The sequence below is a fragment of the Chlamydotis macqueenii genome, chromosome 4 (genome assembly GCF_036417535.1).
Source record: "Chlamydotis macqueenii isolate bChlMac1 chromosome 4, bChlMac1.mat, whole genome shotgun sequence".
NCBI classification, from domain to species: domain Eukaryota; kingdom Metazoa; phylum Chordata; class Aves; order Otidiformes; family Otididae; genus Chlamydotis; species Chlamydotis macqueenii.
This window is the reverse complement of record NC_141559.1, coordinates 13,668,442-13,693,647: the sequence shown is the minus strand read 5'-3', so window position 1 is coordinate 13,693,647 and position 25,206 is coordinate 13,668,442. Positions and strand designations below refer to the sequence as shown.

Sequence of the window (25,206 nt, the reverse complement as noted above, 5' to 3'; positions counted from 1 at the left end):
GTTGAAGGCCAAACAGAAACCTCCACCTCACTGGGTTAGACGTTTTCCTTTATATGGAAAGACATGGGGTTAGTTTCCCTTTGTTGCAGGTTTCTATGTACCATGAAAATACAGTTTTACTAACAGTTGCTATCACAGTATACAACTATAATATAGTAGAACAGGAGTGTTATCTCAAAAATGGCTTATTCAAGTATATTGGCAATAAAAGGTAAGCAAAATTCTCTGTTGATTCACCCTGCTCTGGGGAGCAGGAGAGGGATTGAAAAATGATGAAAAAAAAGCCCATAGATCTGCATCCCATAGAAGAAATTTTGTTCTACTGATTGTTTTAAAATAAACCCTGAGGAAAATAAACTAAGCAGTGCAAAGGAGTTTTGCTGGAGAATGTACTGAAGCCAGTTGTTTGAGGGTTGGCATTCTTCATCTTTCAGACTTCTATGTCCTTGTGTCCAAATCCTGTTTTCTCACAGAGGAGTGCTCATAGTGATTTGATTTAAGGGGGGAAGGGGCGTGGGTTTATTGTGTTAAGATGATATTTTAGACCAAGCAACTTGATTAATTGAAGAACTTGAGCTGTAGCTACTGTTTCTTCCTAGGTAACAATAGTGGAAAAGGCAGACAGCTCCAGTGTGTTGCCCAGCCCGTTATCAATCAGCACGAAAAACAGAATGACGTTCCTCTTTGCCAACTTGAAAGATAGAGACTTTCTTGTACAGAGGATCTCAGACTTTCTGCAGCAAACCACTTCAAAAATATACTTGGAAAAAAATATTTCTGGAAGCTATATCAGCTCAGATGATGAGGTATGTGGAGGAGCATGAATCATTTACTAGAAGGAGACTTTAACTGGTGTGGGGAGAGAGAAGCCAGGAAAAACTTTCTAAGTTTTTGTAAAGCTAAACCTTCATACACAGAAATATTACCTCTTTTGTGTTAATGTCTTTAATGTCTTTAGCTTCCTTAAGCTTAACAGTTAAAATGTTATGATTAGGGTGTCTATTTTTTCACGTTAGACCTAAGAGAAATCACCACTGCTGTGAAAAAACTACTGTAATTCCTGCTGCCACATCCTGAAGTTAGTGTCATAGTTAACTAACTGATTAATTGAATAATATTGTTTAGTATCTATCAACTTGTCCAAGTCAAAGTGTAATTGTGGAATTTTAATAATTTGGAGAAATTATCAGTTGATATGGAACTCTTCTTATTCAAGACTTTAGCTGCCAAATCTCATCCTTTTATTCTTCAGAAAATTATGTCTGAACTGAGCAAGTTTGCATGTGCACTGCTAGCAAACTTTGGAATGTTTGAACTAACAAGAAACCCTTCCTGTCCTGGACATCAGATGGCCCTATTCTGAACCACCTCCCTATTTACCTACGCAAAGTAATTGGTTCTTAAAAGATATGATTAGGTAAACATTTCTCAGGCACTTTAAATATCAAAGCTTCTGCTAAATTCCTAGGTTTTATGTATGAAATTTAGGTGCTTCATATCAGAACCTCATCAGATCTGTTAAACCCAACAAAGTTTAGCAGTTCAGATCTCAAAGCACAAAAGACTTTTGTGGTGTAGCATTTTGGTTTTATGTAGATAGATCTCATGTTCCAAGCCAGATCTCATGTACTAAGCCATACCTTAGTATTACGCAGAGTAGGCCTACCCTGTTTGCCATGTGGATCTTAAAAGTCTGGTTTTTACTTGTTTTGTTGATGATGAGGTATAACTAGTGTGTTTTTATAGTTTGTATACCAGAGCACATATATACATATGTATAATGCAGAATTTTGTCTTGCCTTTTGCCCTAAATGGGTCTATGTATTCTACCTACTGAATTATAAACACAAATTAGTAATTGCAAGCATTATTATTACATTTAGTAATATGACTACATATGTAGACATGCATGACTACTAATCTCAATTTCAGGCATTTGATATGAACTACTATATGAGATCTTACCATGATAAATTTTCAAAGCTTTTGAGAAGTCAGAAAATCCTTTTTCTTCAAAATATTTTTCTTCTAAATCACAATCTGGTGTTGAATTTTCTGTAGAATATTATTTCAAGTGAGGGGAACAAAATAATTTATTTTATATATGTTTGTACAAATATATATATTTATATATATACAGATATATGTTATATATAAATCTTATATTCTGGATAGTCAAGGAGCAACCTGGGGAGTCAACAGTCCTACGAAGTTGACAGGAGACCAAGAGAGCTGTTGTAATTGCCCAGGGCTACTTAAAGTTAAGACTACCTTAGCAATTCTAATTACAGGATTTGATTACTTTTTGGGCCAGGCGATCTATTGAGAAACTGGAAACAATTTCGTTGTTCTGTACTGGTTTAATTTCTCCTGTCATATGCTCAACCTGTGGATGTACCTGGGTGATGTAATTTGGTCAGTTTGTGTTAGCTGTTAGCGTGTATCAATTCTGAAGTAAAAAGTCCAGGCTCTGTCTCAGCTCAGTGTCTGTATTTTTTGTGACTGCTTTCTACAGGTGTTTACAAGATCAAGTAGTTTAATTTCTGCCAGCCCTCATAAAAGCCTCAGCTCTGAGTCGGAGGGAGAGCGACAGTTCAATCTCAATGACAATGGCATTCCAACAGCAACTCAAGCTTTAATGACAATGTATCGGCGGAGGTCGCCTGAGGAGTTCAATCCCAAGCTGGTAAAATACACCTCAGAGTGCTGTACTTCACTGAAAAAGTTGTTAAATGATGTTTTCGTTAAAATCCCTATTTCTGACCCAGCAGTTTCATTCTGCCACAGACAGTTAAGAGGCAATATTTTTCACAGAAATAAAGTGTTGCTGTCATTTTACCAATACAAACGACTTCACTACATAAAAAAGCAAAGTTGGATGTAAATCAAGGAGACATCATGTACCTGCTCTTAACTACAACTACTTCAACAACACTCTTTTAACAGCAAAGTCTACTGGCATAGTAGAAACTAAGAAATGGGAGGAGGCAGCCCATTAAGAGGAGAATTAGACTGTGGCCATGTAATTTCTTGCTCACTTGGAAAGTTAGGACATTGTCGGCTTTTTAGCCTTTAGCAGTTCAGTGGGGCAGAGTGTTAGAAAAAGAAGCTGCATCTTTATGCCTGCCTTTTTTTTTGCTTTTAGGCTAAAGAGTTTTTGAAAGAACAGGCCTGGAAGATTCACTTTGCTGAATATGGCCAAGGAGTCTGTATGTATCGTACAGAGAAAACCAGAGACCTTGTACTCAAGGGCATTCCAGAAAGCATGAGAGGGGAACTCTGGCTACTATTTTCAGGTAGGTATTTGTTTGAATGTGACTGTGGGATATAAGCAAAAGCATGAAGGAAGAAAGTATTTCAAGATGTTTAAAGTTGCAGATAATAAGCATGTAAAAATATTTGGAGCAAGTAAGGCTGTGATTGTTAGCAGGCATCAGGCTGGTTTAAACAAGAGTTCTGTTTAGGCTAGTAAATACCCTTTCACAGACAGGCTCAAATAATTAGAGAAGAGCATAAAAATGTATGCTCTGTTACCAGAAGCCAGCAGTCTAGGAGCTTCTAAATGTTCAAAAACCACCAGCAGGCCTACTTACCATTTAGAATCACAGAACAGTTTGGGTTGGAAGGGACCTTCAAAGGTCATCTAGTCCAACCCCCCTGCAAGGAGCAGGGACATCCCCAACTAGATCAGGTTGCTCAGAGCCCCATCGAACCTGGCCTTGAATGTTTCCAGGGATGAGGCATCCACCACCTTTCTGGGCAACCTGTTCATCTTTCACCACTCTCACTGTAAAAAACTTCTTCGTTATGTCCAGTTCGAATCTACCTCCTTCCGTTTTAAAACCGTTACTTCTTGTCCTATCAATTTGTTCAGTCATTTCTGAATCCAGTTAAGCTTTTGGCCTTCACAGCAAATTGTTGCAAGGAATTCCAATGTTTAAGCATGTTGCATGGAATTACTATCTCTTTTAATAATAATTTTTAAAAATTACTTTATCATTTTATTAAGCGCCCCCAGTTTGTGAAAAATAGCGAGAAAATATTTTTGTCCATCTGTGCCATCAAGGATTTTCTAGATATGTGTCTCCTTAAGGTTTTTTCAAAGTTGAAGAATTTTATTCATTTTATTGCTAGTTATATGGAAATCAGTTCATACCTCAGGCATCTTCATAACCTTTCGCTTGCTGTATGCCTTCTCTAGCTCTGCCCCTTCCCAAGACAGAGCAGCTACCCACACCATTTAGGATATGAGCACACCAGGGACTTTATATGATGGCCTAATGCTTTCTGATTTGTTTTCTATTTCTTCCCTAATAATACTTAATCTTGTGTATCTTCTGTTTGCTGCTAACCATTAAACAAATGTTTTCAGAAAATATACACAGGAATACACAGATCTGTCCTGTGTCTGACTGATAGTTAGTTTCAGCCCATTTTAATGGTGTGTGTATAATTAGTATTTTCCATGTGCATTACTTTGTGCTACTGACACTTGATTTCCTTTGCTGCTGAGATTTTCATTTCAATAGAAGTTTTGAATTCAGCAGTGAAATCTCATAGCAACTCTGAGCGTGCGATAGAATCTCTAAGACAGGCTAAGTGCCCTGCCCAAGATTACAGAGTCATTTTCAGAAGCAGGAATAGAGCTCAGGAGTCCCTGTCTCTTGCTTTTGGCTGGGATATCATACTTTCTGCAGCCAAGCATTATCTACTCCCTCCTCAGGGCAAGTAGCTTTCTCAAAGGCATGTGTTGAGTTATTTAGGACAATCAAGAGCTCATGATACCATGTGACCGCACAGCTGGTTTGTTCTTCATGCCTCCTGTTTTGTTCTGACTGAAAGCAAGAGAGGCTTTATCCTCTTCCTTTTTTTCCTTTTTTTTTTTTTTTTTTTCCTTAACCTCATTATAAAATGTCATTAGAGAAGAAGACAAGAAGGGATGATACCTCAGTCATCTAAGCCCATCCCTTTTTTTCTAATCACTTTTACAAAAATAATATTTCATATTTGCTTTCAACATGCTTGTTGGTGACAGTCAAGATGAAAGGGAGCAGAAGATTATCGTGTTGGGGTGCTGTATCTGCTAACCCTTGCCTTTTTCTTCTGATTTTAATACTGTTCTCCCACTACTAGGAGCCATTAATGAAATGGCCACTCATCCTGGTTATTACGAGGACCTAGTGGAGAAATCAATGGGGAAGTATAATCTTGCTACAGAAGAGATAGAGAGGGATCTGCACCGCTCCCTTCCAGAACACCCTGCGTTCCAGAATGAGATGGGGATTGCTGCTCTAAGGAGAGTCTTGACAGCTTACGCTTTTAGAAATCCAAACATAGGATATTGTCAGGTAATTGAAATACCTTGGCACACCTTCAGTTTCTGGAATTTCAGTTCTTTCCTTAAACTCCTGTTTCTTCAGTCATGTACACAAGTGTTTGGCTGCCTAAAGTACACATGTTTACTGCTGTGAGGTAAAGCTTCAGTGCTACAGAATTACAGTGATGCTGAGGTCAGAGGGATTTGACACAAGGACCTAGTCTAACAGAAGTATTAGCAGTGCGTGCTGAGAGATGTGCATAGTTTTCCGTAAGTGTATTTTCTGCCTGTAAATCCAGAGACTGGACAGAGGGTAACACAACTGTCCTGAAGTTCATCTACAGAAAATGACAAGTGGACGCTGAAGAAAGGTTCTTTTCTTTAAGCAGGAAGAAAACGTTACTTTATTGTTCAGCCTTAAGTTTTTACCTACTTATTCAATGTATTAGTTGTAATAACCCTCCAAAACCTCCTTTACTTTTTTCAACGATGACATTCAATCATTCAAGACAAAACAAAAAAAAACCCCACAAAACATAAAGCACCCTAGAAGATATCCCTGTGCATCGCAGCCATATATTGGTGGAGTTAGTGCTGACCAGTGCATGGTTTTGGAGTTCTCATGCCTGTGATTCAGATCACTTTAGTTTCTCAACTCATTCTCTCTTGCTGTGTAACTTTCACTTATCACCTGGGCCCCTTTTTTGCCTTCCTACCTATTTTTGCAAAAAGGAAACTTGAATTCATGAGTATTAAGAAGCCTGATAAATGTCTGACTGTTAAGACTTCTAGATACAACACAAGAAAGTGAACGTGCAAACAATTCTAACAGATACCATCATCAATTATTTAATAACAAATATAACACTTAGTAATAGCTGCAGTAACTTTTTGTAAAGATGGTTTGGCAGAGGAACAGTAGAAAGACACTGTGATTCTTGTTCCTAAAGCTATCCCAGTAATTGTAATAGCCTCGGGACTTGGTCCATGGTATTCAGAATGCTGATTCACAGTTACAGTGGGAATTGAGGCACTGAAGTGTTTCGTACATGGTAGACAAGATAAAAAGGAATTGCACAGAGTTTGACAGAGTTGGAATGTTGTTTTGATTCAGTGGAAATCTTAGTTGCTCTTTCAACCAGGTAATGATCAAGCTGGAGTCTTAAAATGTTGCAGGATCTGAAATGAGCAGCTTATTCCGTAGGAGGCAAACTGAGAAGATAATAGTGCCAAAATACTTCATTTCTTCAGACTAACAGAGGTCTAGCCAAAGGCTATAAGCAAGCAATTCAGAGTACAATGCAGTGATATTTGAAATTGATTGAAACAGGCCTTAAAAAGCTGTCGCGTACACAGTCAAACAGAGAGAGTGAGCAACAGCAAGAAACTATTTTTTTTTTCACTATTCTCTGGTTGTTCATGACTGACACTGCTGCAAGTATTTGTCTCAGCTCACAGATGCTGTCTGGACCTTTTAGTAGGAGCAGAAAGTAAGAGCATAGAAGTTCTGGACCTTTTCATAGGGGCAGACTGCCTCTGCAAGGAGTGGAACAGCAGCAGCCATCGTTAGTGCTGTAGGAGGCGTTTTGTCTGCGTCAGACCCAGATTCCATCAGAGCACCGATTGGCAGAATGTCCGCAGCAGTGTAACTGAATGCTTGCACACCTGAGTAGGCCCTTGACTATGATAAGAAATTTTGATTTATTTTTTTTTTCTTTTAAAAAAATATGGTGGTTTGTTTGAGGCTTTTAAGCCTTACTTTTTTTGAGCACCGGAAAAACACTGCCTGCTGTTTTTGCAGGAAAATAGTTGGACAGTTTGGGGTCTGCAGGGGGAGATGTAGCTGATATCCTAACCATAGTAACCACTTATCTGCCCAGTTACTGTGCTAGATATTGAATAAATGGGTCTAGCAATTTATGTTTGCCTTTTTTAGGCTATGAATATTGTCACTTCAGTACTCCTACTGTACGCAAAAGAGGAGGAAGCTTTCTGGCTGCTGGTGGCTCTGTGTGAACGTATGCTACCTGACTACTACAACACAAGAGTTGTTGGTATGTTACGGGGAAATTTTCAAAAATGACAGTAAAAAAAAATTAACCAAATTAATTGGTATTATTTGTATTGAAATAAGTGTATGTGTAGATATATGTGTGGCTTAGATACAACTGTGAATGCTAGTGGCAAGACAGCTTGCTTAGGAGCATAGAAGCAATTCCCTGAACTGATACTGTGATAGTCGATAGTTCTTCACTTACTTAGGATTAGATAGCATTTTAAAGTGGGCATAAACAAAGTAAATAAATAAAAGATAGGAGGCTAAGACTTAAATTTTAGATGATCCAGTTATCTAATTAAGGTAAGATGGAAACAGGAGCTTTGGCAATTTGCAGTAGAAGTCTTTGTGCCTGTTTATCACTGATTTGAGAGGGCACAAGTATCTGAAAGCTGCTGTTGTCAGATGACAGTTTCCTTGTGTATGTGGAAGTGAATGGCTCTGCAATTTATCGTGGAAACTGTCTTTACTGTAGCTGACAAATGCTTGAGATGCTCATTCAGCCTTAGAAATTATTCTTCTTGGCGTGCTTAAGACACTGATGTTATGGCATAGATATGTATAATGCAGGGTTCTCTTAAAATAAATCCAGACCCTCACAGACAGTCACACTGGCCTCCTTCAACAGGTGATGCTAGGAAGTCTTATTCTAATTAGTAATGGTAAATACTAAGCCATCATATAACTTCTGTAGGTGCTAGACTAAACTGATTCTTTTTTTAGCTCTTATGAAGTGTAAAATTAAAACAACAAAAAAACTTTACTGCAGTTCAATTTGTATGTACAGCTCAGTAGTGGAATAGAATCTGCTATTTATCTGAAAGTGAGAAAATGTGTGTAAGCATCATGTAGAATATTCTTAGGTTTTGTGTTTATGTGTATAGAATATATGTGTGTATATTTTTCTCCCCTAAATAGTGATGTGCTTATTTGCTACCAAATTAATGGACATCTAACTGTATTTATTTTCACCAGGAGCATTGGTGGATCAGGGTGTCTTTGAAGAGTTGGCTCGTGACTATGTTCCACAGCTTTATGACTGCATGCAAGACTTGGGTGTAATATCCACCATTTCCCTGTCCTGGTTCCTCACTCTTTTCCTCAGTGTAATGCCGTTTGAAAGTGCAGTGGTGGTTGTGGATTGTTTCTTCTGTGAAGGAATAAAGGTGATATTTCAATTAGCGCTGGCTGTCCTCGATGCTAATGTAGACAAGCTGCTTAACTGTAAAGATGATGGAGAAGCAATGACAGTCTTGGGAAGGTATTTATTACAGAAAGTAGTCTCTTCATTTTATTTTGCTTTTTGCTTACTTTTCTGATTTGTGTTCCTCTACGTTGAAATACTCTAAACCGGTACAATATATGTAAATCTCTTACACACTTATAGTCCCCTTTCATCCATGTAAGGTACTCTTCATATTATCTTCATAATGTTAAGTGACCAACAAGATACAAATTCTTATATGAAGACGTTCAAATAAACTTCCTTCATCTTTTGCCTGCTACCTTTTAAATACCACTAAGAAAAAGCCTTGATCTCAAGGGAAATTATTTTGGGAATGGACTAAACAGAGCTCGGAGGAATTAGGTAGGCTTGTGGCGTAGTAGATTTCAGTGAAACAGGAGGCTGATAAATAGACTGGATTGAGTTATTTAATACTGCTGAGTATAACCTCTGATTGCCTCATGTTTGGTAGTAGTGTTTAGTTTTCAAGATGCTGCTGAAACTTTGGATTTTTTTTTCCTAATAAGTTTCATTAGTATAGCCTTACTGAATTCTGGTTTTAATTTTTTGGGGATTAAAGATGACTGGTTGTGTTTTCTCTGAAATAAGCCCCAGTGCTTGCTGAGGACTTGTGTTTTGCAGCTGCAGAGTAGAATACAGATGATCTACAGCAGCTGTACCGGTGGGAGGAACAAGCCCTTAAAGCCCCTTGTAGCAAGGTTGGGCAGTAGTAGGACAGAGGGGTATGTAGACTGAAATACGCTGACTCTTGTTCCCGTGGTGTCATAATTCCCTTCTCATATTTAAATGGCCAGAAGCAACAAACCTGTTCAGTAAGCCACTCATTTGTGGCTAGCTATATTTGAGCTGTTTCTTGACAAGGATAATGAATTCCCGGAGTTACTTTAGCATTCTTTGAGAAAAAGCAGTGTTAGGATTTGTCAAATTACTGATGTCAAAAATCATATAGTTCATTAATAGAGAGTGGCTTGATCATTTTTACATTTACTAATCTGTATGTAACTCTATTAACCTGCAGAAGGGAGGGGGTACAAATGCATCTTGGGTTTCACATTTCTTTTTTTTTCCCCCACCAGATATTTGGACAGCGTAACTAATAAGGACAGCACCCTTCCACCCATTCCTCATCTTCACTCACTGCTCAGTGATGATGTAGAGCCTTATCCTGAGGTGGATATCTTCAGACTAATCAGGTCTTCCTATGAGGTAAGGTAGGATTTCTTAACAGGAACTTGCCGATGCGCACTAGTTCTGCTTTACAGAGGAATTTGATACTCTACGGTTTAGCTTTGCTTAGAACTGAAAGAACATAAAAGAAAACCGGACTCATCTCAAACATCTGAAATGGGGCAGGGGAGAGGGCTTAGTCTTTCTTTTAACCAAAACTTTTAATTGGAGCTGTTTTGTGTAGAAGCCCACAGCATCAAAGGAGAGCAACCCACAACCAAAAAGTGGTTTACAAGCAAAAGGCTGAACTTCAAAAAGGTTAATTTTCATCTAAGCTTTTTCATGCTTTTCCAAACTGAAATATTAGTGAAATCTGTATGATTTCAGAAGGTTTGATACAGTTTTGACATAGAACAAGTGACATGCTTCCAACAATTCCTTGTATTATTTGCAAGTTAACACGGGCAAGGGACCATTCCCAGAAGGTAATTGCATGCAACGTTCCTTTTCTGTAGGCTGCATGAGTTTTAGTTGTGTGGATGTGAACAGACCATCTCATTTGGCCTCTGGACCAGAGAATAAGCTCTGATTGCTGGAGTAGATGTGACCTCAGAGCCACAAAAGACCTCTCTTTTCAAGGTTTTGTGACTTCTGTGATGCTTGATATTCATGGATGTTTATTTAGATTTCCTCTTTTTTAGAGTCATACAATAGAATCATAGAATGGTTTGGATGGGAAGGGACCTTTAAAGGCCATCTAGTCCAACTCCCCCTGCAAGGAGCAGGGACATCTTTGACTAGATCAGATTGCTCGGAGCCCCATCCAACTTGGCCTTGAATTTTCACAAGACTTCTTTATTTGCAAAATGCTCCAAGTGCATGAAACAACATTTTATTCCTGAGGATCATAATAAAGGTGGACAACTTTACAGATGAACACAGCTTTAGTGTTAATTTGCTCACACAAGAATGTGCTAGCAAATTATGACTTGCTTATGTAGATGCACTTGCACTGGAAACATAAATCCATCCTATATGAAAGTCTTATCTTGCCACCTCCTTTTACTTTTACATGTGACATACTTGATGTCTGGCGTCATTGTTCCTGCTGGTCATCTATGCGTTTCTCAGTATGTTACAAGTGTTTTTTTGATGGGGAAAAAAACCCTTCTGTTTATAGTTCATAAAGATATATCTTGGGGATTGGGCATTCCTTTACATGTGAAAACATGGAATATTATTCCTAATAGGTTTTCCCCTAGGTTGCTTCTGTAGTATATGCAGGAGCTCCCTGAGACTGTTATGTGCATTATGAAAAAAAACTTCTGAACTTGGGTACTTCAGAGAATCTTCTCCTTAAAGAAAGTTGCGTTCTTGATGCTCGTTTCAGATCCTCATGAATGTAAGGACTGTTTTACTGTCTCAGCCGTTAAGAGATCAAGTTAGTCTAAATGTCTTCTCTCTCTGTAGCAATTAAGATCTATTCCAGGACAAGCTGAAATAAAACCCTGTGGAAGGGTTATAAAACAATCTATTCATAGAGATTTGCCAAGCAAGAAATTTCTAACTACCGAGATTATGGTTTGAAATGTGAGGATTTGTGACTTAATAAAGACCTTTAAATGAAAAATCTAATCTAGTGATACATTCCTACAGTCTTCATAACTTTGTCATGTGTTAGAGAAACGCCTTAACAGCAGTTTTTAAAATATTCCGCTTGTGGTATATCCCATAATTAAATTAATTTCTCAAATACATTAAAGACAAGCTAGGTATTCCAAATATTAATACACAGACTATCCTGTACTTCTTTTTTAAGAAATTTGGAAGTATCCGAGCAGATTTAATTGAACAAATGAGATTCAAACAGAGGCTGAAAGTTATCCAAACCCTTGAAGATACTACAAAGCGCAACGTGGTAAGTACTGAAATAATGTTCTTTGAAAAGATTACGGTCAGTCAGTTTCTGAAATTTAAATTAGCTTTTGGATGAGACATGGATTTCAAATCTGTAACTGTTAATGTTATGTTTCAAAAGGTACGAACTATTGTGACAGAGACTTCTTTTACTATCGATGAGCTGGAGGAACTGTATGCTCTTTTCAAGGTAAAGCTAAGTGAAGATAAGATCATATGACTGCAGAAAATGCAAATATTTACTTTTGATATGGGACTGTGTCTTTTAGAAAAGACCAGGTTGAGTATCTGAGTGAGTTACTATGAGGTATCTTAATAAAAACTTGAATTAACTGCTGTATTATTGAATGTATACAAAAAGACCCCAACCAGTTTTTAAAAGCTCATGAAATAAGTAATTTACTAAATGATTTGTCCATGGAAAAACTGAATATACCAATGAAAGCTATTATAATGAGAAAATGAATAGTTGAGGCTTTTGAGCAGTCTTTAGAAACTTACCTTTCTCTCTACATGACCCAAGTTTTGGAATTTAGCACAGAAACACCTTTATTCTATTGTTTCAGACAGTTAATACTTCCATATCATAATAGCTGATTTCTGCCATTGTTAGGGCTTTAATGCACTAGATTACGTGGAAATCTTGTGTCACAAAGTGATGTGTCTTTGTAAGTTGATTGCACAGCAATACCATTAGATCGCAAACGTAAAGGTGATCAGTTAAAATGCTTTAATTTCACCTTCATGCACAGTGCCTTAATATAAGGTACTTTCTTCCTCTGCTTTTTTTATAACAGAGATTTTTTTTTTTTTTGGTATAATATGAAGAATTTCTTTCCTTTCAGGTTCGTGTCTGTAATGGTGGGTCTTACAATTATACAAATCCTGCAGGGCCTTCTTTCAGTTTTCCATGGAGTGAGATGGTGAAACAGTCCACCCTGGTTGATCACAGTGCAGTGCTAGGATCTCTTTCTCTAAGCTTCTGAATAGTTTTTAATTAGATTCCACCAAAATCAGCTCTCACTGACTTCAGTAAGGCTGAAAGAGTAGGACTTTGGTATTTTTGAGAGTATACAGTTCAAGAATAAATATTTCAAGTAAACACTTTTCATATGCATATAAAGATTTATTGGGAGTCCACTTTCTGAACTTGACTGTGGTGAGGTTGAAGGGAGTGACTAAGCACAACAAGCCTGTGTATATATGCAAGTCACAGCTGCTTACTGCTCTGTTAAAAAATGATACTTCATGTTTCGTCCGCCTGGGAGGCAGAAAAAGTTTTGCTTTATCATCTTTTTTTGGAGAGGGATTTTGTGCTGGTCGGAAGAAAGACCTCTTGCAGAAGTGCGAGGGCTAGGTAGATGGAAGTACACCTGCTAGTCTCGTTTTATTTTAAGAATGTGTGTGTATAAGTCGTTTGGATTTTTTTTTTTTAATCATTGATAGCAATGAGTTGTTTACAGCAGTGATGACAATCTCACAGCATTTGCCTTCTGTTCAGGCAGAACATCTGACTAGCTGCTACTGGGGAGGAAACAGCAATGCTATTGACCGGCACGATCCCAGCCTGCCTTACCTGGAGCAGTACCGTATTGACTTTGAGCAGTTCAAGGGGATGTTTGCTCTCCTCTTTCCTTGGGCATGTGGAACTCATTCAGATGTATTAGCTGCACGTTTATTCAGGCTTCTTGATGAAAACGGAGACTTGCTCATCAACTTCCGTGAATTCGTCTCTGGGCTAAGTAAGGAGAATTCACAGCACGCTCAAAATAATCTAACCGAAACCTTTTGTTTCTAAAGGCAATCCAGTCCTTCAGAAGCACAGATGTTATATTACCCATCAGATAATGAATTTGTTTGATGTATGACAATTTGCGTAAGTCATCTTTGTTTTAAGAGCTGTTTGTGCTATCATTAGTTAATTTTTTCAGGCCTGTGACAGTGGTTCCCACTGGGGTTTAGGCTGGGCTCAGTAGGTGCCTGTACATGAGCCAGTGGTGTATCACAGAGGGAAAAGGATCACACATGAACTACACATCCATGTAGTAGGGGCTGAGGATTTCCCCGACCGCTGACTCTCAACATGAAAATGACCTGCAACTTGTGTGCTTAATGGTGTGATTACTTCTAATCAAAGTATTTTCTTTGGGAAGGTCTTTTGTATGTTCTTCTGTAGTGTTCCTCTCTCAGTGCATTTTGTTGTCTGCTCCTTAAACTCCCTCTGAAAGTTGGGAATTTATACCTTTCGTCAGTGCTACCAGCTCTGGAAAGAGGAGAGAAGCAGCATTTACTCCCTTGGTTGTTCAGGAACGAGACTTTTGAGAAATTTATATAAGGGGCAGGGGAAGGATAGAGTGAGGATGCTAGTGAGGATGCTGTGTGTGAGGGGAAGCACTTCTCACAGTGTATGCAGTGAGAAGTGCTACCTGTGTTATTTCTGAAATCAGTAACCACAACTGCAAACTGAGAGAAGAGCAGGATGGAAGTCGCCTGGAAAGGAGAAAGTGGAGGTGCGGGTCAGTTAGGGAGGCTGAGTGTTGTTAATAGAGATCTTGAAGAAGCAAGATTTCAAGACATGAGAGCCAGTATCTCAACAAAGGGAATGTGCAAGCCCCAGGATTACTATGAAGAACTAAAGATGGGGCAGGAGCTGGCCACTCCTTTTTTGAATATAGCAGAAATTATTCCCTGTAAGTGACCAACATCTCGCCATCTATCATGTGTTACTTCGTGGCAACCTGATATTTCCTCCAGCTTTACATTTTGATCCTTTTTGAGAAAGAAAAGCTTTCCCAATCTGGCTTTCAGCAACTCTTTGTAACAGTATTTTTAAGTATTAGGGCTCTGTACAGCTATGGTGCTACCTGTTCTCTTGCAGGTGCAAAACAGCTATGTGGCAATAAAACTGATTGCATACCTCCTGTTCGCACCACCCAAAAAAGCAGTGCTTCCTGTGATGCAGTTCTGAATGGTATTTGAGGGTCTGTTGCCAGGTAACACTTAGTGGCCTTTTGAGATGTGACCCATGGATTAACTATTCCTGCTGCTTACAGGATGCTGTTAGTAACAACAAACCAGTTATTGGTTGAGACAGCATTTTTAGAACGAATAATAAGAACAAGGAACAGTGTGAGCACTGTGAACAGAAATGAACGTAAAATGCACCAATGTGGCTATAAACCAACATGACTGAACTAAAATATCCAATGGGCTGAACAAGCAAAACTGCTCATTCTGCAAAACCACATTTTTTTTTCAGAAACTGAGCCTGATGTGGCATAGCTTGAAAACTTTTTTTTTTTTTAAGTCAACCCCGCAACTCCTTTTTGTATTTAAGAAGCACATAAATAGTAGCAAGGACAACACAGTTGTCAAAAACAACGTGGGATTTGTTTGAGCATATTTTACCATTCCTCAGGACTTTTAAAAATTCCACGAACATCAGCTGCCCCTCGGCCCCACCAGCCCAATATGCCTTGGCTAGGAAAATCTCCTAAATAAGGAGTATCTTGTGCTGGAGCAAGACACATCTGCTCAACAGGGGATTGTCTCGCCTCTTCATTGTGGCTGTCTTGGAAGGCATGATCAGAGGGTCCTTCTCTACTTTCACTGTGTGATGTTGCTGCAAGTTCAAATAAAAGGAGTGATCGTGATTAGTTTACTCTAGGAGTTGTGCTGCTCAGAGAAGTGGTCACCCTTGGTTATGAGCTGTTTGGGGAACTCACTCATGGAGAAGCTCACCTGCACCCCCATACCACACTGGGCTATAATAGCATGTCTGTTATTGGCTCAGGATCCCACTAAGCTAGAGAGATTTCCACACAGACTCACAGTGGCCCCCTTGCCTCCCATCATGTTTTTATAATACTCCCTTCTCAGAGCATGCAGCTCTTCCACCTCTCCAGTGACTGCACCACAGCCTTGTGCAAAAGTCAGCACTGTGATAACTGTGTTTCAAGGAGTACCTGAGTGTATGGAGGGGTTTTTTTGTTTTTTTGTTTTTTTTCTGAAAGCAGCTTTTCTCCAACCGTAGGTTGCAGGAGGATGTTCAGAGAGTGGAGTGTTAATCTCACTACTCCTGCCATCCTTTCAGGGAGCTAAATGCTGTACAAACACTCCACACTCCTCCACCTGTGTTCAAGAGAGGGGTGACTGAAGCCAACACTTCTTGCTACTGAATTTTATATTAACAGAATAAAGTTCTAACCTGTTTCATTACTTGGTCAATGACTTCAAAGAAGACAAGGGGGAAACTGCACATATGACATTATGCCCAGAAAAGACTGGACACTTACATAGTATTGACAGAAGGAGAGCAATCAGAAAGGGGGCTTGGTGAAGCTCGTTCCTAGTTGTGCCATGAAAAGGGCTGTGATAGTAAAGCCCTGAGAGGGGTAACAGCAGGTGTGTGTGAGGACACTGGTTTTAGTGTGAAGGTGACAGCTTTCACTGTTGCTGTTTCAAGTAGAAAGGTACAAAGGGTGTAGTCATCCTCTCTTCCAAGCGCAGTTTCTTCTCTCACCACAAAGTAAATTTAAAACTTCTGGATAAAACTGGTGATGCATCATCTGAGACTCATACTGCAACAAGACAAGAGTTGTTGAAAGTTGTTGAAGGTTTTAAGACTTGTGACTCCAGAATGCCAGGAAGGAAGTGTTTCTAGTTGGGACTAAGAATGGTCTTGCCACCTTCCTGATGCTGTTCCCAGTCCCTCGGCAGGGTCATCTGCTTTGCTGGTCTGGGATGCAGAGGCCATACAGGAGGCCACTGAATTTTCTGGGGTCTCCTATGAAATTTTGCCTATACCCCAGGATGCAGGTCAAAATGGTGGCCTGAGCTTGAGGTATCCACCCATACAAAGGTTTTCCCTAGCATTCCATAGTAGGGGCACATCTATCAGAGGTCTGTTATTCTTCTATTATCTTTCTGAATGTATCCTTTTTTTTTTTTTTTTTTTTTTTTTTTTTTTTTAATTGTTTAATACAGCGTTAGTCCTCAGATCTTGGGTAGCTCACTGCAGCTAACTGTCAGGCAGTTCCTGCAAATTACCAGTAGGTTGTTCTTCCCTTTGTAAAACTTTCTGACCTCTCCCGGAGGAGACCCAGAGGGTTGTCTCTGAGAGAGTCCAGGTAACATCTTTGGTAGACTTGTCCCGTATTGTATTGTCTTCATTCACCTACATTTTGAGGGGGAAAAGGGCTTGGCGTTAGGAAGCACGCACAGATTCAACTCAGGCAAAAAGTGAAAAGCAGTAGCAGTTGAGCTTTTTCGGTGCTCTTCACTCCTGGGGACAACGAGAGGAACAAGCCCACATGTGACACCAGATATCCTGTGCTCTGAATCCTGTTTTGGTGAGTGCATCCCTAGCTGTTGCTGGAGGACGCAGAACTGCAGCCCTTTCTGTGCATTGGTTATTTCATGTTGCCGTTAGCAGCGGGGCGTTTCACGTGGTACCTGGGTGCATAGCCTAAGACGTAGTTTCACCAGAAAAGAAAGCGTTGTCTGCATGGTGTTGTACACCAGATAGGAACATAAGGAGGTTTTGTGCTTAAAAAGAACCAAGTTTAAAGCAAAATGGCTTATCTAGATGTACTTAATTCTTTGGCCTAACATCTGTTTTTATCATAGTCTTGAGCTTTGCAGTAGACTGTGATTGTTCGTATTTGCCAAACCACACTTTGTAGTTTGCATAGCAGAGGTAAGTTGGCACAGTAGTTTGTAAGGTAAAATAAATATCTGTCTAACCTAATTAATGAAGGTTAATTCATTTGTTTATTAATTACATGTCCTAACAAGTAAGTTTTATGAAGAAGTCTGATTATTGGTTATTTCAATACTTTAAAATTAACTAAAATCTACTTAATTAATTGGAAGGAGAGACTACAATAGACCGCTTGGATTTCATGCAGCTCATTGTAGTGTAGAGCAAAAAGGAATAGGGGTTGAGGTGGATAAATCACTAGAAAGTATTGCCTGAACATGAGTTTAGCCTGTGGCTAAGCTGTGATAAATGCTGTTTACTTGAATTTCTCTCTTATTTTTGGTAAATACCTTATTGTTCTAAACTATGTGATGTTATTATTGGATCCTCAGATCACAAAGTTTGAAGTCCACACAAAAAGGTTGTCTTAACTTTCAGCTGGAGGCCTCTCTGAGTGGTAATGTGATGACCATAGATTGGTTTTGAGCATTATAAAATAGACATTTAATGAAGACCCAAGTTTGAAGTACAAAATTCAGGGTAAGGTGGTCTGTGTTCTCTTACTGTTTCTACTGCAGATCGTATGATCTTAGAAGTCAAGTGACTGCCTTATGATCTCAGGCTGTAAAGCAAGTACAGTGCTTGCCAGAATGAATGCAGCAGCTTCTAAACCAAAATATTGTAGCAGTAATAAATAGAATGGCATTGAATGCTGAGTATTAACGTACTGTATGTAATGCTGTTTAGGTGCAGCATGCCATGGAGATCTTGCAGAGAAGCTGAAGCTGCTGTATAAAATGCATGTTTTGCCTGGTAAGTGAATGATGTTAAAGTTAAAAGACCTGTTGTCTTGTTGAGAACGGAAATTTGGAGCAGAGTTGTTTATGACTAACTTTCCCAATTAAAAATTAATTTTTGGGGACTATTGTAGCAGTCTGTGCAGCAGTAAAATAAGAGAGCTTCTACCATAACAAGATTTGGAAGGTCTGAAAGCACTCATGCAGCCCTGTATTGCTCCAGCCACAAACAGGCCATTTCTATGTGTCTCTTGCCTGGTTAGCTGGGGTTGGTGTCATCCCCCATGCCTAACAAATGCAGTGTTCTTCAGCGTTTGTTACCATAATGCACTTTGTTTTACAGTGAAGCTAGCTTAAAACGTTTCTGCATGCCCTGGCTACTGCTTTCTGTCCCCAGGCTTTCTTCTTGGTTTCCGTTCTGGGCTGGTACAACTGTTTGCAGAGGGAAGCTCCAGATTGTTTCATAGATGTGTTTTCCAGGGAGCTGTACAAACTGTTGGACTCAGCTAAGTGAGAATGGCAGTTTAGGGTGGGAAGCGGATGGCAACATCTCAAAACAGTTTTTCCACTGAAGGACATGGTGTCCTGGAACTACATCTTCCCTGGCTTGTCACACGTGTGTGTCGTAGTTCAGCCCCGATCGGGACCAGCCTACGCAGTCTCTCTCTCGCTCCCCCCACCCTCCGAGAGAATAGGAGGAGATGATATAAGAAAAACAGCTCAAGGTTTGAGATAAGGACAGGGAGAAATCCTTAAAGTTACCGTTATGGGCAAAATAGACTCGACTTGGGGAAAAAACACTCATTTATTTCTAAAATTAGCAGGAGAATGAGAAAAGGGAACAAGATAGCCTCCCCCCACCCCTCCCTCTGCCCAGGCTTAACATTATCTCTACTACCTCCCCTCCTGAGCGGCACAGGGTGGGGGAAAAGGGAATGGGGGTCACGGTCAGTTCATCACGCGTTGTTTTATGCCGCTGTATCATGGTCGAGGGAAGAACTCCTCGCATTCCTCCTCTGCTCCAGCGTGGGGTCCCTCCCACGGGCCACAGTCCTTTGTGAAACTGCTCCGGCGTGGGTCATCTCCTCCATGGGGTGCAGTCTCTCCAGAAAAGCTGTCCCAGAGGGCCCTCCACGGGCCACAGCCTCCTTCAGGCCTCCACCTGCTCCAGCGTGGGGTCCTCCACGGGCTGCAGGTGGATCTCTGCTCCTCCGTGGGCCTCCGTGGCCTGCAGGGGGACAACCTGCTCCACCATGGGCTGCACCACAGGCTGCAGGGGAATCTTGGCCAGGAGCCGCATTACTCCTCCCCCTCCTTCTGAACTGACCTTGGCGTCTGCAGCCGTTTCTCACAACAGGCTGGTAGATGCCTCTCAGGATCCTTTTTACATCTTATTCACTTCTCATCTCCTCTCCACTCCTTGCAGCCAGGCTGGGCTGAGTTAGGCCCAGTCAGCTGCCTGGCGAGAGGCCAGAGGGTGAGGCCTGCAAGGCTTGCGCCTCCCCCTCTCTGCCCCCTGCTCAGCTGCTTCACATCTTCTCTCCTTCTCTTTTTTTTTTTTTTTTCCGGTTTTCCCCTACTTAAATACATTATCACAGAGGTGTTATCAGGCCCGGACGAAGTCCCCACTAAACAGAGGGGAGCGACTTCTAGCAGCTTCCTACGGAAGCTACCACCTTAGGCCCCCCCTCACTAACAAAACCAGAACAGTGTGCTATAAAGAACCTGTCCTCACTGAATCTGCAATTTAAGTATGTTGCAGCTGTTTGGGTAGTTTAATTCTTGTGCACGTTTGCATCCTCTGGTAAAGATACCTAAAAGCTTTGAGAGGACGTTCACCTCATGTGCTTTGAACATGTGTCTCTGATTGCTCCCAGCTGGCTTTGCTGAAGGTAGGCTTGAGTGATTCACTAGTTTAACTGGAAAAAGAGTTAATTTTATTGAATTGTAACAGAAGAGATCATACCTGCTTAGGACATGCTGAGCTGCACAGAGTAAAGTAAGGGAAGTAGACATGGGAAGATGGGCAGGGCAGCCTCGGAAGGCAAACAGCGACTTGTTAATGAAATAATTTTATTATATTGCTTAGATCCATCCCCTGAGCAAGAAGAGCCAGACTCTGCTTTTGAAGCTACTCAGTACTTTTTTGAAGACATCACACCAGAGTGTACACACGGTAGGCATCTTTTGTCTTGGGCATGAAAAGATGAGGTAATGCATTTCAAACAACATGTAGGAAGCTACTTTTTTATTGGATTAAACTTTGTAAGTGAAGTATTCTCTGTAAAAAGAGGTATGTAGTCTTTGTAGATATTTTAATATCCTTAGAGGTGCAGATGTATGTACACTGAGAACTCCCCTGGGTTGTGCATTGCAGAAGTACTTTCAGAATGATGCCATCAGTGTGTTGCAGTATAAGTAATTTTGTGATAAGTGCAGAATATATACTTTGATGGAGAGTGAAAATAAATATATTGGCTTTCAAGATGTTTGGATCAAAACTTAAAAGATTCTAAAAAAACTGAAGCCAAAATGTATATTAAAATGTAGTTCAGCGGTTGGAAATCTTTTTCGTGCCCTAATGAGAACGTGGGTCTCATCGCTGTTGTCTTAAATGGCGTTAAATATCTTTCTTGAGATATTTGATGTTTCTCTCCCATTTGTGAAAAATATTGTCTGCCCTTCAGATTACAGGGGGAAGGAAGGTTCTTTGAGAATACAGATGAGAACTAATAGACTAGAGATGGCAATTTTAAGCCCTGATAGACAAAAGAAGGTGCGCTGATATAATCACCAAACATATATCATGCTAGAAGATGTTTGTGTTGTGGTAACACAGGCTAAGCATCGTACTACACAAACAAAACCTAAGATGGTCCCTGTCTTAGTATTTACATTATTAATTATATGGAATTTGTCATTAGATTTAAGAATAAGCAAAAATCGTCATTTAGTCCTGTCCTTTTTACTCTGCATTTTCTGCAGTGTAAGCATTTTCTTTATTTTGCACTGTACACATCAAAAGTATGTATGTATCTAAAACCACACTGATCTCTCTCTCCCCCTGCCCCTCCACTTCCTAGTTGTTGGCCTAGACAGCAGGAACAAACAAGGAGTAGATGATGGGTTTGTTACAGTGAGTCTGAAAACAGACAAAGGTATGCATAGTGTCTCCATTTCAATTACATCTTTCATGTCTTGTAAAGATGCTCCTTTTGAAAATGGAAAAAAAAAAAGTATTAATTTAAGGTTGCTTCATGGACTTTTCCTGCATCTCTGGGTAATTTGTTGACAGTAGGCAAGAAGAGCTCACAAGAGAATCGAAATTATCTGAGAATGTGGAGCCAAGAGAGTAAATCCAAAGCAAAAAACGCAAAGGAGTTGCCCAAACTGAATCAGGTACTTCTACTGATGCTTTTTTTTCATTAACTTTCTTCACATACCTATAAATATTCAATTCATTAACACTGAATAAAGGTTTTATTTTGAGGCAGATACTTTTTTTTACTACGATTACAGAAGTTAGTTGTTTTCAACATACTGTAACTGGCATTCAGCTCTTGAAACACCCTAAAAATGGCATACGCACATATAGGAGTGATGACGTATTGTTTTGATCTCTAGAAAAAGGGTGATACGATACTGAATATCACCAGCTAGTTCATAATGTCCAATACACATTACCTGGAAGAAGCATTTTACGATTTGTGATTTGTACTGTCTGTCTCATTCCCCTTCGATCCATAGCCACTAAGGAGGAGGAGACCCATTGGGACAGCTGTTTCCTCCAGAGCATGTAGGAAAGGTTTATTCCCTGTAGAACAATGCTTCTTACTTAAGCTAGCCCTAAGCAAATCTCCTTCCTATTTAGTTCGTGAGTGTTGAGTTGCAGAAGGCTGGCATCCAACTAAGTTCCCCCTGTTAACTGAGAGAGTGCTGCAGCTCTCTTATTTCATTTTTCATTACTTCTCATTAGTTTTGTCAGACCCCTAGTTATACTTGGCATTACTCCTACAAGAAAGTCCACCAAAATGAATGTTAAGTGTCTCACTGTGCACCCTCTGTTGCCCTCCTGTGGCTGCAGAGAAATAAAGTCGTCATATGTTGGAAGAAACATCCAACAGTTTATTCTGAATAGCTTTGAGAGAGGCAACACATCTGGGTGCCCAGTCACAGACAATGCTTTCTAGACTGCACCTCGATTATTTCCAATTTCAGTTTAATCACATAAACTATTGTGTCATACCTCCATTCCAGACTTTTAAAACTGATTTAGTAGATCTCAGCCTGATCTGTTTCCTGCTCTCTCAGTAACGTTTCCTCCCTTGGTGTTTAGGGACAGTTCATTGAACTGTGCAAGACAATGTACAATATGTTCAGTGAAGACCCCAATGAACAAGATCTGTACCACGCCACCGCTGCTGTGACAAGCTTGCTTTTGGAGATAGGTGAAGTTGGTAAGCTCTTCAGTGTGCAGCCCATGAAAGAGACAGACAGCAGCAGTAACAATTGCAGCAAAGCTATTCAGAGTGAGCTGTTTCAGAAGAAGGAGCACCAGCAGTACCCCCTCGAACAGCACAAGCCGTTCCAAAGCAGCCTCGTCACCAACGATGAGGAGGCCGTTTGCACCGACAGCACCCTGGGCATGCAGATGGAAGACATTAAGCTGGAAGACTCTTCTCCCAGGGACAACGGAGCCTGTTCTTCCATGCTCATATCTGATGATGACACAAAAGATGATAGTTCGATGTCCTCCTACTCAGTACTGAGTGCGGGTTCGCATGAGGAAGAAAAGCTCCACTGCGAGGACATCGGTGAAGACACCGTTTTGGTACGGAGCAACCACGCCACTTCTCTTTGTAGAAGCACTAGCATTGACAGAGACTGGGCCATTACCTTTGAACAATTTCTAGCCTCCCTTTTGACTGAGCCAGCGCTGGTTAGGTACTTCGACAAGCCTGTGTCCATGATGGCTAGGATTACCAATGCTAAAAACGTAAGGATGATGGGTAAACCGATAACCTCGGCCAGTGACTATGAAATCTCTACTATGTCGGGATAAAAGGCAGTTGGTTTTTTTATTTATTTTTTTTATTCTGTATTTATTAGTACCTGGCACAGGCCCTGGTATTTTCAAAATATGATTGTTTTCACTAACATGAAAATGTTGGGGCTGCAAACTTAACTATATTGAAGTATAATCACTCTTTCTGTGGGAAATGTTACACAAATGCAAATTTTATTCAAAATGCAGAAAAAAAAAATAACAGTTGTCAGTGAAGTGTGTGTATTATTAACCTTGCTGTCAATATAAGATGGTAAAGATTAGTTCTTAATTTCTAAATGTAAATTTAATGCCAATATTTATGTGCATTTTTAAAATAGACATATATGGAGATCTGCTTCTTGGGGAAAAAATTGAACAAAACAGGAAGCAGCTAAAATGTAAAAGGACACTGTCAACCTGAATAGGACCTCAGGTGAAATTAAGTTCCAGGCAACATTCCTGAAGGATAATTTTATTTCATATAACTTTTTTTCAAAGAGGATAATGCAACTTAATATATGCTGCCTTTTTTTTTTTTTAATCTATGAAAGATCACTTCAGTGACACTTGCCTGGCTCCTAACTTCCTCTGCTTGAGACTGGTATGCTCAAATAAAATTGAGAAGTCCATCCCAAACCTAGCTGGCACATCAGGCGAATGCAGTTAAATGTGACGATTTCTGCTCCGACAGAAGGCAGAGCTCATTTCCCTTTCCCTCCGTTCAGCGGCTTCTCTCTGCCCCACACCCAGCAGAGAGAAAGCTCCCAGCTGTGGCCACCAAGGAAAGATCTCCAGCATGACCGTGCCTGCGGACTTGGAAGCTTTGCTGGTGTGCTCCAGCAAAAGACAGTGTGTGCAGGTCCCAGAACAGATTGGCAGAGTCTCTTTTTAAAAATTGAAAGCTGTTTTTAAAAGCTAAAAAAATACATATATACTTCTAAGGCTGGATCTACAGCATATATAGCTTAGCTCTTAAAACTAACCTTTACCACCAACCTATTATATCCTTGTTAGATTAAGAAAATAAAAACCTGTATTGCGTAAGTCTTCATTTACAGCAGTGTAAAGTAGCAGTAATGAAAAAAATCTGCAAGATAATGTAACTGAATATTTAAGTCTTACTGAGAACACTGTCACTTTATATAAAATGAATAGTATCCTGTATCAACTTACTGAATAATATGTTAAAATGAAAACTGGAGCACCTGCACTTTGAATCCTTGCTTCTTTTATACAGATATTCAGGACTTTTTTTTTAAATTTTGTTAGCTGGTTTTTAACTTTTATTTGTTCTGTTCAGGATCATACCTACATGCCTAATCTTTATTTGCTGTTTTGAGAATATTTTCTGTAGAATACTGTTGGTTTTTTTATACTCCTGTATATTCCATCCATGTAACTTGCAGATTTTTTAGCAGAAGCTATGTTTAATTCTTTTCTTTTAAAAGAATGCTTTTAAACTGTCAGATGAAGTGGTTTTTAACCACAAATAGGTAATGTGAACAAATAAAGTACACTCTGCACAGATTTGATTTTTAACTATTAAAGTCATGCTAGAGGGAAAAGTACGTGGTTGTGTTTTATTACACAGACAGATGACTTTGGATCCTCAACACCAGGTTTCCGAACAAAACCATTTGCTGTTTCCATACCTGTTTTTTTTTTTTTAACACTTGAAGGTGTTTAATTCCATCTGCAACCAGCAACCCATGCAGGCTTCTCTCACGGTCCCCAGTTTCATTAAAGTTTTCCCTACTTTGCTCATGTTTGGTGACAAGAGTTGTCACTACTTTTTAAGACTCCCAGATATTTTATGCCCCATCTATGCTTTGCCATAGCTCACTAGGCGTGCTTTTAAGGCACTGGTGTTGCCAGCCAGCCAAGAGACAAACAGCAGATTATAGAGGAGTGGGAGGTTATTTTACAGAGCTTTCTATTTTAAAAAAAAAAAAAAAAAA

General features: G+C 39.8%; 1 protein-coding gene across 4 annotated transcripts in view; it reads left to right on the top strand.

Annotated features, from left to right (window-relative positions):
* Nucleotides 1–24,816, top strand: part of TBC1D9 (TBC1 domain family member 9) — a 51,270-nt gene extending 26,454 nt beyond the window's left edge. The window contains exons 7-21 of one of the 4 annotated variants that reach the window (XM_086747194.1): nt 600–806; nt 2,516–2,686; nt 3,146–3,296; nt 5,134–5,348; nt 7,254–7,371; nt 8,349–8,634; nt 9,696–9,825; nt 11,606–11,704; nt 11,825–11,893; nt 13,205–13,445; nt 18,152–18,217; nt 20,291–20,377; nt 21,285–21,359; nt 21,500–21,600; nt 22,538–24,816. In XM_086747194.1, the coding sequence (XP_086603320.1) occupies nt 600–806; nt 2,516–2,686; nt 3,146–3,296; nt 5,134–5,348; nt 7,254–7,371; nt 8,349–8,634; nt 9,696–9,825; nt 11,606–11,704; nt 11,825–11,893; nt 13,205–13,445; nt 18,152–18,217; nt 20,291–20,377; nt 21,285–21,359; nt 21,500–21,600; nt 22,538–23,263 (2,742 nt within the window). In that variant the 3' untranslated portion in view covers nt 23,264–24,816. Of the gene's footprint in view, nt 1–599; nt 807–2,515; nt 2,687–3,145; nt 3,297–5,133; nt 5,349–7,253; nt 7,372–8,348; nt 8,635–9,695; nt 9,826–11,605; nt 11,705–11,824; nt 11,894–13,204; nt 13,446–18,151; nt 18,218–20,290; nt 20,378–21,284; nt 21,360–21,496; nt 21,601–22,537 lie in introns of all 4 variants that reach the window. The other 3 variants (XM_086747193.1, XM_086747196.1, XM_086747195.1) reach the window with 3 other exon arrangements.
* Nucleotides 24,817–25,206: the final 390 nt, after the last annotated feature.